At 36.0% G+C, this 12,104-nt stretch overlaps 1 protein-coding gene across 2 annotated transcripts in view; it reads right to left on the bottom strand.

The window, feature by feature from the left end:
- Positions 1-2,538: 2,538 nt before the first annotated feature.
- LOC101848154 (inositol polyphosphate 1-phosphatase) overlaps positions 2,539-12,104 on the bottom strand; it is a 24,015-nt gene continuing 14,449 nt past the window's right edge. For both annotated transcript variants that reach the window (XM_005088873.3, XM_005088874.3), the window contains exon 7: positions 2,539-10,306. In XM_005088873.3, coding sequence (XP_005088930.1) covers positions 9,796-10,306 — 511 coding nt within the window. In that variant the 3' untranslated portion in view covers positions 2,539-9,795. The remainder of the gene's footprint in view (positions 10,307-12,104) is intronic.

Genomic DNA, 12,104 nt, shown 5'->3' with positions numbered 1-12,104 from the left:
GACAAAGTTGTTTCCCTCTTACTAAAAAAAGTAAAAGTCGACTTCTCCACCTCCAGTGTGTCAGTTGATCTGGGATCATGTTTTGTCCATTGGCAGTATGATTACCGGTGTTAAGAACCTACAAGAAGCAAACATTGAAACATCGGATCTGTATAGGTAGGGGTTACTTTATTTTGAATACCGAAGCAACGCAAAGATGCTCAAAGACAGTGTGTGTTTGTGTGTGTGTGTGTGTGTGCGTGTATGTGTGTGTGTGTGTGTGTGTGTGTATGTGTAACGAGCGCTGTCCCAGAAATAATAAAAAGATGTACGTGGTGAAACATCAAACCAAAGTGCCGGGACCTAGACAATAAAAATGTATCTTACTTTATGAATATATAAATTGATCAGTTTTGTCATTACAAGTATAGTTTAGATACCAACTTAGACAGTTAGCTAAACATTCCTTTTGTTCCTCAATGTAGTCCCCATGACCAATCAAGTACATTTGTATTATTTTCCATCGCTGCATTAGTAAACGCTTGCCTTTCATGTAGAAAATAAAAGTCAAGTGACCGAAGCCAACCTATGACGTGCTCCATAAGGTTGTGTCATCAGCGGAAAGGTCTTTGCTCCAGAGATTTTCTCCCCGTCTAGATATCGCTGCGTTGGTTCAAACAGATGAAAGTCCATGGCGACAAGATCAGGACTGTGATCCAGAAAGCTTTCATTAGGTTCTTGGCTGTCAGCAGCGAGCCCAGTTCCCATTTTGTCAAGTGTATTTTACAAGCACCGTTCCAACAGCGATGCTGTGCAAACATCGATGTGCTGTGCTTTGTGGTCATCTGTCAACTATTTTTGGAGCCCACCGAGCTGACACGGTTCTGTATCTCATTTAAAAGACAGTTCTGTGGCTTATTTATATCTATGGCATCAGCAATATCACGAATTTTGACTCTCCTGTCATCAGGAATTCGTTTTCTAATGCGTTATCAGCACTTTTTTGTGTTGGCAGAGAGTTGACAGCCTCTAATTTCGCTCGTGTAAATAAATTTGTATGCTCATTTTCATATACATTGCACCGATGGAAGACCTTGGACTTGCTTAAAACATTCTCATCATAAACTCTTTCAAGTTCTGCTTGAATTTCAATGGGATTTTCCCCCTTTGTAGGAAGAAACCGAATCACAGCTCTAATATCTTTTTTGATAAATATTGTATGGATAATGATCGTCATTTTTCATTTTTGTCGTGATGTAGTAAAATGGTTGCATTCATTAAATTCCAATGGTGCTCTCAAATAAAATACATGTATTCCCTAAACTACTAAAAAAATGTTAGAAAACTGAAAAAAGTTACATGTATTTCTGAGACACCCCTCCATTTATGTGTGTGTGTGTGTGTGTGTGTGTGTGTGTGTGTGTGTGTGTGTGTGTGTGTGTGTGAGAGAGCACGCACACATGTTTGTATATGGTACACAACTTGACCTAAAATTAGCAGCTTCATAGCTGGAGGGCCACTCAAATGCAAAACAAAACGCATACACCTTAATTTAAAATGAATACTGGTCCAATGTGACTATTGTGTATTTTACTTTTACAGTGATGGTTTGAGCTCAAGAGGAATACAAGTTCTCACTCCATCTAGGAACGTTTTTCTAATAAAGGCACCTTGATAGAGAGGGTGAAATGCTTTGTCTGTGAAGGTATGTTATGTGAAGGGTAAAGTAAAATAAATTGTAGAAAAATACAGTGCGTCGGTCACTTAAAACAACACTAGACCATTGTGAAAGAAGTGCTTGAAGGAAGGATGTGGGGAAGGAGAGTCAGGAGATGACAAAGAGTAACATGGATGGACTACATTAAAATATATGGATTGGCCTGGGCATAGCAGGATGTACAACGGCAGTTCGAAACCATTCACAGGATGGAGGGTCATTACATGTCAACCTCTGAGTTAGAGATGCCACCTCCAGGTAAAGTGTCCCCTTCAATAGTGAATGATAATTCTGGAGATGGGACACCTAATCTACTAATCTTCTCCAATACACCAGAACCAAGAGAATGGAAATCTACAAGACCTTCAGCCAATAACCCATGTTTTAGAAGGCTCTGACAGGGGCTTGAGCAAGGAATGTACTGTCACATACATTGTAATTGTACCATTTCAGCTTTTCAGTTTTAGTAAGTTTTACACCCTTGCAGCACATATAGATCATGTAAGTGCCTAAGATTAGAGGTGTTACTATGCAAAGAAATGAAGGAGGAGAAATAAGGATGAAATGTTGAGTAGGAAACTAGGCGCAAACCACGCCAGAGCGCATGGCCAACCATCAATCTGTGCTAACCACAGCTAACTGCAAGCTTTTCAAAAAAGGACAAAATACAGCCCCTACACACCATGATGATTTGTCTTGTCCCTAAGGGTTACCATTTGTTGATTGAGTTCCTGGTCACACAAAGCAAAGCTCACCTTGTCTGTGAGTTGAAAAATTATGTCTGATGAACAAAAGAAATTTAAAAAGTAAAAAAATATAAAAACAACGTACAGAAATGCTCATTTGTATTTCACAACATAAATTTATTGATAAATAATAAATAGATAAATTTACTTGTTCATGCACAACATTCTACCTACGTGCATGAGTAATTTAAACATAAGTGGTACTGTATATTAAATGATAATGTATATATACTGAATTTGTTTTTGAAAAAAGGACAAGTGCACAAGTACAATCTTTGTAGATAATGATCACAGAAAAATACTTTCTTTCAAAATCAGGCATTTAAAGAACATGAACCCAACTCTATTAATTGTTTCTATCACCGCTATCAGATGCTGACCAAACATGATTATTGACACACAAGTATATATCCTCACAGTAAGCTTACAACACCTAGATTGTACTCCATCAGCCAAGCAGTTTCTTTGGCTCCGGAGAGTAAAAACTACAGTACCCTGTACCACGAGTATTATCTTCGTATTGATTGACCAGCGTCCAAGTCACTGTAACATATATATGAACACAGAAAATACTTTCATTTTATTTTTCAGAAGACATAGTCCTCCTAATCTCAATTATCTTCAACTAGACACAGCTGACCTCATAGGGACTGACTGAACTTTAATACTGCACAACCAAATGAAATTGCTGATCTAGGAAAGGGTATCTCACAGCCACCAATTGTAACAGGAAGGATAGAAGTAATTATATTATGAACTGCATTTATGCAGCATCCAGAGGTAAGACACCTCAAGGTGTACAGAACTGCACTTGGTGTCTCAAACATATAATTTTTCAATCAGCGTTACTGATCAAATGTCAGTAGTAACTGAAAAAATAACAATACCGAGCTCGACTGCTTTCTAAACCATTGACTGTTGAGAAGATGCTGCAGAAAACAACTGAGTTGCCTTGAAAGAAACAATAAAAACATTTAGTTATTATCGTTCACTTCTTTTATGAATAATTATAATCTCCACCTTAACCAGTAACTTCAATCGAGAAAAGTCATGAAGCCACATTTTCATAGATAATTAATTGAAAAAGATAGGGAATGGGAATCAGAGGGACTAAGAATTACACAACACATATGACAGGTCTCTGAGAAATACATCAGTGGTACAGCTCAGTCTTTAAACACCACAACCATCAAATACATAGGAAATTATGTACAGTAAAAATGTGGAAGTATACGCTAAGTATATGATAAACACTTGGGGAAAGACTTTTTCAAATACTAAATTTCAGTGTTTCAGGACAGTGTTTTATTATACGACAATTTTAACAGTCTGATCTGCGGTTATAAAGCGGGTGGGAGAGAAATGAGAAGCATATAGACACAACATTGGACAGTTATGGCAGGGTCTAGACGGACAGACAGAAATAACAGAATGAGAGAAAAGAAGAAGGAAGAAACTACAAGTGGCACACTCAAACCACCCAGAGAGGCAAAACACACAACATTTTTCAGTACTGCAGTTTTTAAAATATGCCTTATGATTACTCTGATTAGATACCCATGCAGCCAGCCAACATGAAGTTTATCACTTATGCCATCACGGAAGACAAATTATAAAATCATCCCAAGAAATCTAATTATTTCAGAGCTGACATGGAACTGTGAATATGACCAACAAGTTATAAAGAAATAATAACGAATATATTTTACTTTTAATTAGAAAACAATTAAAATGTACTGTAAAATATGACAAGACTCATGTTTTTCTCTACATGTATAAGCCTCATTCTCATTGGCCACACAAATTAATACTGAGCAAAGTACAATCACGCATCTGTCTAACTGTGCCTGCGGTCCTGGGTTTTTTTCTTCTCATTATCTTTGTATGTTAGATATCCCTCGAACTACAGAGGCTGGTCCACACAAAGGCTAGCTATCTGTGTTACACTGTATTTTTGCCCTACGACAAAGACATTATAATGCAAGTCAAAGTATCGTATAAATCTAAGTATACTGGATGTAAAAGAGTACAAAAATACTGGTAACCATATAGAGGCTTACAAATGACAAATTTTTCCATCACATATCATTAACACTTTAATAATATTTGTGAGTGACTCAAAAAAAGCCCATATGTCAGCAAAGTCAATTTCATGCTAGAAACCTACAAAGGTGTACAAGTAGTAACAGTTCAAGAATGTAGTTCCACAAAAAAAATGTTTAATCCAATTTTAACTATCCCTAAAGCACACTGCAAAAGGAGTAAGCACAATTTCATTTGTAAGAAGTATAAGTTTATTTCAGTTTAAGGGGCTTCGAGGGAGAATATCTGATTTTAAAAATTGCTCAGCTCAATCTAGCTTTCAGCTAGACACCCTTTGGCATAGTCTGATAGTTGGTAGGTTTCATTTCTATACAAACCTCCTCAAGTATATATATATATGAAAATGTTAAGCATCATCTCTCATCACCATGAATTGTGGTGTGCATAAACAGCTGTTTTCGTTCAAACCAATGGAATTACTTGCACATATTGAAAATAGACCTTACAGAAATTCACAATTTCGTTTAAAAGCTGTTTATCTCAAAAATGTACTTTCGCACCTTGTCGTTCAAAATATGTAATATCTCCAAATACATTCAAAATATTTTTTTGAGATTTTAGACAGCTGATTCAGAATTTAAAAACCTATAAAATGCTACCTTTATCTCAATTTCAAACATTGACATTAATATGGGCAATTTTGTCATGGACACAAATATGTTCTTTGTCTTGCTAAACTAAGGAACATTTCACCATAAACATGAACCCGTCCACTTTTTACTAGAAGCTCAATGCTTCAAACACCATTTATACAGTGGCTAGGCGGGCTTGAAACAGATAAAATCATTAAGAACAAATGTTGAAAACATATTGAAAGTATTCGCTCACAAAACTAAGTGCAACATAACAAAACTTGCTTTGAAAACAGTAACATGAGTGCATTGGTACAGGTGTTTGCTTTGGAATTATACTTCGTAGAATAAGTCAGTTTCTCTTGTAATTTTGTACACCTAAAAAAGGCCAACAACAATTCCTCTCCACAGATGTCTATCCTATGCATCATTCTCGCAACAGTGTCCAACTTTTGCCCCGTTAGGTGACATTCGTTTTCTCCTTTCTATGCCATATTGCTCTACAACTTTTGCCCAGTTAGGTGACATTCGTTTTCTCCTTTCTATGCCACATTGCTCTACAACTTTTGCCCAGTTAGGTGACATTTGTTTTCTCCTTTCTATGTCATATTGCTCTACAACTTTTGCCCCGTTAGGTGACATTCGTTTTCTCCTTTCTATGCCACATTGCTCTACAACTTTTGCCCCGTTAGGTGACATTCGTTTTCTCCTTTCTATGCCATATTGCTCTACAACTTTTGCCCAGTTAGGTGACATTCGTTTTCTCCTTTCTATGCCACATTGCTCTACAACTTTCACTATTCCTGCAACACTGGGTGTTCCATGTTAGTAGAGTCTTTTTGTTTACACTGGTAATTCCATTCACAATACAGCAGGCATCTTAAAACACGTCTGCTGGGACATTTCAACCACCCACGATCAGCACTGCTCAAGGACCCACGAGCGGGCAATGAGTTCCTGCGTGCTATCGGCATCGCTGACCACTTATGATGTCACAGTGCCAGAAGGAAGAGAGAGAGAGAGAGTAGGCATCTTGCTAATATAAAACCACGGTAAAAAATATAAACTACAACGTGTACCTAAATTGTACACTCTATTACTATGTTACATAATAATAGCATACATAATTTTTGCTTTAAACCATATTTCACTTCATTTTTATAATTCATAAATAAATAAAACATATTTTAGTAGACAGATATATCACCGATCTTGAATACAGTATGTAGATTACTAGCCAAATCGTGTACAGCTTACAATATATTCTGAGATAATTGAGCCCAAAACAAAATACATTACAAGCTTCCAATAAATAACAGTGAAATACAAAGGGATGAGAAGAGCAGTCCAATACAATTGCACAATATGAACACAATTAACAAATGACTAGATTGGAAAAAATCTCAAATGACCAACACAGTACATGAAACTGCATTAAAATTGTTCAAACACAGCATTGAAAGTTTTAAAAAAAAAGGTAAATAAAAATTCCCAAAACAAAGTAGAATTCTTGTGGGTGGATGGTAAACTTAAAGTGAAAAGTTATATGTCAAAATACCATTTTGCGAAAAACTAGCAAAATCAAGCGACACAAAATCCCAAATATATCAAGTGATCCACGTATGCGCCTCCTTCTTTTCTTTTTTTATGCCATTTCCGCCTGTCCATCTTGCTTTTTCTGGCTGTAAATAATTGTTTTTGCATTTGTACTCTCTTTACTCAAATAAATAAAAATATGAGCATACCCTTACTAACTAAATTGACATAGAAAGAGGTAACAAGCAAGAACAACAGCAACTTTGCTCTCTCTTAAAATTCATCTTCAGATTGTCAAAGCATTCCAAACTTAGCACCGTGTAATATGACTCCTTTAACTTGAATAGTTTTGAGCTCCCAATAAATTAGACATTGGTTATTAAGTGCAAGAAAGATAAGCACTGCGGTAAAGAAAAATGATTGACAGCTAATATTTGCATGTGTTTTTGGCATAAAAAAGAACAGTAAAAAGTGTCTTCTGTAATTTTTTATTTTTAAAAAAAGGAATTAAGGCTATATTATCCTTCGAAATAAATAGTGAACCGAGCAAAATGAATCAGCTGTCAAACATACATCAAACAAAAAATGATTTTGAAAGTCTGTCCTTTCACTCAAAAGTGAAAGAAAAAGAAGTGAAGTTTAATCTTAATTCAATTTACATTTTGGTTCATAGTGCACTTAGATACAAAAAAGTTTATGTTCAGGTGATGTTCTGAGTCTGAGTGAGGAAAATTATCCATTCTATTTTCTAAATATCTTTTGGCAACATACAATCCTTTTTATCAAAGAGGAAGTGGCGGAACAGAAAAGTAAAGGTTATATGATTATCAACCAAAATCATGAGGATTCTTGTCCAAACATGCACAAAATGCAAACATCTGTACGTCAGAAATGCTTCTGAATGTCACATGTAAAGAAAAGTAAACCAGTGTCTGCGGTGTAGTGGTTATATGCTTTGCTGTCGCACACAGGAGACTCGTGGTCAATTCCAGTAGGAAGAATTTTTATCGAGTACCTCAGTCTTTCCGATGGAATGTTATATCACTCTCAGCCCAGGCTGGCCCTGACAGGCAGAGTCCAAGTCGACCTCCTACCTGATCTAAATTGTGTGGATAGGGGCATAAAACACCTACGGTACATTTTTAAAAAAAGAAAAATAATGTGATGAGCCTACAAACAGCAGGATATATCAAAATGTACTGATCAGGCATTTCTTTCCATCAGTCATAATAAAAAATAATGAGATGAAATTGACACTTACGCTAGTGCAGCAAACAACTGAGATAATCAAGTCACGAGAAAAAGTATCAATGAATTTTTTTAAAAACTATGATGTGTTGAAATTGAGCAAAATGTATATGGTACTGTTTACTCATATACAAAATAAACTTAATATTTTAAAATTAATATAAACCTACTTTAAACATGTTGTACCCCTACATCTGGAACTAATTTACTATAACATAAATGTACTCAGACTGTATTGCCGGCTCTTTATATTTGCACCTTCCTCCAAAAAATTTTTTTAAAATAGCCATGTAAACTGAGCCTCCCTTGGGTTTCTGCGAGACAGTACATAAAAAGCCATATGCATGGAAACATGGTGAAATCAGGCTATCGTTAAAATAAATGGGGAATTTTATCCATTTTATTTCTGTTGTTCTAGTTCAACGCTTTTTATGTCCATTTAAACACATTTCTGTGTGGATTTTACTGAAAAAATTTGACCAAAGGCACAACAAATTGTAAGTATTCAATTTCCAAGGACACTCAAACTTAACTCACCAAACTTTAGTGGCCATTTTCTTGCTATTTTCACCTCCTACACCAGGTGACCTCCCACCTCCTTCCCTTGTAAGAATCTTGTCTTCTATTCAAGACAGGCGAGTATCTTTTCATCAAAAGAAAGACAAATGAACAAGATTTAAGATAATACCAATAACTACAAACGCCCAAAAATTGACGAGCGCCCAATTCCACCACGCCATGACACATATTTCCCATTCGTAATGATGGCCAAATTATGCAAGAGTGTTACTCTTGATATAAAACAACCATTTTAATTAAAATGGATAACCATTTGAGCAAAACTTCTTTTATCCTGTCAAGGCCAGTTAAGGTATACAGCCAAAACCACAGTGTGATTATTATTTCAATGAAATCAAACGGAATTTTTTTTTCAATCCTATGACTTTGGTTTTGAATATCTGTGCTTCTCCATTTCAACTTTCCCTGGATAAAGTCACTGTAAGTGTTCATCAGAATTTACATAAGATTGAGAGCACATAAACTCTGCTAATGGCCATTAGTTTTAACAATGTGTACTGAAACAGCAAGTTATTTCAAATAGCTTGCACGAACTGAATCAAAGCATCTTGTTTTTCTGTAAATTCTAGGAGACATGTCTACTTCAAAAGGGTAGAGAAAAATAGAAGGCAAATATATAAGTACCGTAATTAATACAAAAAGATCAGTGGAGATGAAATGAAGAAACAAAGGACCAGAGGTTTCCACAACAAACTGGCTAAAGACAGCATCAAACCCCAATGTCTGGTGGAGACCTTATTTATGCATATATATCACTGTGTGGAGTGGATTAAGTAAGTACGCAAGATAAATGCACAAAAGTAAATGAATGAAAAGACATAAAAATCAAGAGATCTCATGAATGTCTGAGCAATGTTGTTTTAGTGCAGACAAATCATGGAAGCAAGACAAAAGTCACTGAAAAAGAGACACTGAAAGGAACTAAGAGTCAACTCACTTATGCAAAAATGCACAAAAATTCATTTTCCAAAAAGTGGAAGCTATGACTTTACTTTTCTGAGACAGAACAAGCAATCTACTCAGGTCTTGCTGTAAAACAGCATGAAAAGATAATTTTAGATAGCAATTCAAAATGTTTTATTATGCAATAATTACAAAGCTCATTCTGAGCTTCATGGTCTGTAAAATATGCTGAAGCAAGAATTCAAAACATAACTTTGTTGTTTTAGCCTCATAAATCTTTGCATTTTACCCTGACATTACTTATGAATTTGTTAATTGAAAAATCACTCTTATAGCCATTAAGCCCATATAATAAAGGTAATAAATAAAATGCCTTGGAGTTGCCCGCAACTCTGGCCCTCTTTGACGATAACTACTTTAAAAGATTCAGTATATCTAGAACATCAGCTGCTGATCTGTATGCAATGATGCCTGGTAAACTTTCTGTTTTATCAGAGAAAGAATTCCGCCTGTTCCTTATAGCACCAGAGGCTTTCGTGTAGCTGACTTGCAATGCATGTAAGTCTTCCTCAGTGAGTTCACCTTCCGGATACCTGGCCGCCTGCAAAGTGTGCTTATAGCTGACAATTCCACCTCCAACAGCTCTTAGTATTGGGTGAATGGCACAGCAGTCCCACCTATAGATAGAACGGTGAGACAGGACATAAGCTCTTGACAAGCCCAGAACTGTGGCTAGCAATTTGTATCCAGCTCCTGAAGCAAAGTCAAGTTTGTACTTGGTAGATAAGGCTTTCTGTACTTGTTCAGATTCACTTTTACTGAGTACAATCCTGGCCTCGGTATTGCTGGCTTCACTAGTAGGCTCAAAGGATGTCTTGTTTAGTCCATTAAAGGAAACACCCCAAATGGTCCTTGAAGTCCAGCTGTTCAAATGAATCAAACAAATTTTTTTAAAAACAGAAGTCATCATAGTATACATCTTTAAATATTAGAACAACAAGAAGAAACAAAATTCCATGCACTAATTTTGATCACAATAGTTCTTAGAAAATGTAATAAAAAGCATTGACAAAAATAAATTATGAACAGAAAAAAAAATAAATCTAAACATCAATTTAAAATAAGACCCTGTCTATATGCACCTATAATAGAATCACCGTTTCACACCATTTTGAAGCATGTTTTCTCTCTTATCACCCTGGAAAATTCTACACTGGGAAGACAGCTATAAGCTCCCAATACAGAGGCTAATTCCAAGAAACACCCAACCCGAACAGGAATCAAACAAAATATGAGTTTTGAACCCATGTGCAGCCTAAAAATCAGGCCCCCGACATCACGGCATGACTTGAAAGAAAGAAGATACGTTTTTACAAGATGAAGGTGTAAACAAACTTACACTAACGCTATAGATCAGTAGGTCAGGATAATGACTAAGGCACATTGAAGTGGGGGGGGGGGTGCAGTTGAAATGGTCGAGATGGTGAAGGGAGGGTAGTTAAACTTATTATGAAATTGAAGGAGCCTTCAAGGGATACACGACTATATTATCAGAAATACTTTATCATTGAATTTTCTGTGATGACGTCTAAGCCCTTAGCAACTGTTCTACCTATTGAGAGCCACTGAACTAGCTTCCAATGAAGCCTTTGCTCACCCTGCATGTTATACTTCTAAGTTTTTAGTTTCAGTAAGAGTTTTACGGGACTTGCAAAACAATCAGTTCATAAAGGTACCGAAGATTAGAGGTTTTGTACGATTGTAATAAACACAAAAAAAAGAAGGAGGAGATATAAGGACGATATATGATTCATAGGGAAGAAGGGGCAAACCACCTTTAAGAATTAATTACATGTACAGTCTTGTTCTTGAACCAGTATCTCAATAGATAGTAATACATGTATAAGTAATTATACAACTAACTAGGCAAAAACTTTACTCCATACTCCGGTCATTCAATTAAAAACATAAAAAAGAAAATAAAAATCATGGAGCAATAGTACCCAACTCGTTAATGAATCTTAGTATTGGGTGAATTGCACTGAGGACGAAATAATTCCTATGACTAATTATTGAAAGGGGAGAAAAATAGAAGGCAAATAAGCCTACACGGAAGGCAACGTTAAGTCTTTTGAACTGGAGCCTCTGTCTTTGTTTCTCGTACTTATTCATAAACCCGTTATAAAACATGTTTGCAATGTAGTAGGCTTACATATCGACCAAGAAAAAAACCTCCCATCAACTATCACGTTATGGACCACGAACTGTAATATATCATACTAGCTGGGCCCCCTTCCGATGAAAGGAATGATCTGTGCATTAACATCAACTGAAAGTCATTGGCCTATTATAATATTTACACTCCACTGGAAAGGGGCAATAAATCTTGACAGAAAAATGACACATGTCATGTGTTTCCAAGTTGCCAGATACATGTATATAATAGACAAACCTGGCGAATTTTCTAAAATTACAGAGACAGAAGCGTGTTGATTGTTCCCAGTTGCAAGAAAAAGAATTTGAGAAAGGATGCCAGAAAAAAGATCAAACAAAAGGATCACAGTCGAATTTAGCTCCTAGTAAAAAAAAAAAAAGAAAACATGAGGCTAGATCACAGAATTCTACACTTATAGAACGGGAACTGTACCACGTGACCTGTGAGGAATTGAAGACCGAAAACAATGGCGTCTTGAGGGCACGATTTATCGTTTTCGGAAGTAA

Source organism: Aplysia californica, unplaced genomic scaffold, assembly GCF_000002075.1.
Source record: "Aplysia californica isolate F4 #8 unplaced genomic scaffold, AplCal3.0 scaffold00001, whole genome shotgun sequence".
Lineage (NCBI taxonomy): Eukaryota > Metazoa > Mollusca > Gastropoda > Aplysiida > Aplysiidae > Aplysia > Aplysia californica.
Note: the sequence above shows the minus strand (reverse complement) of the source record. Positions and strands in the feature narration are given on the sequence as shown.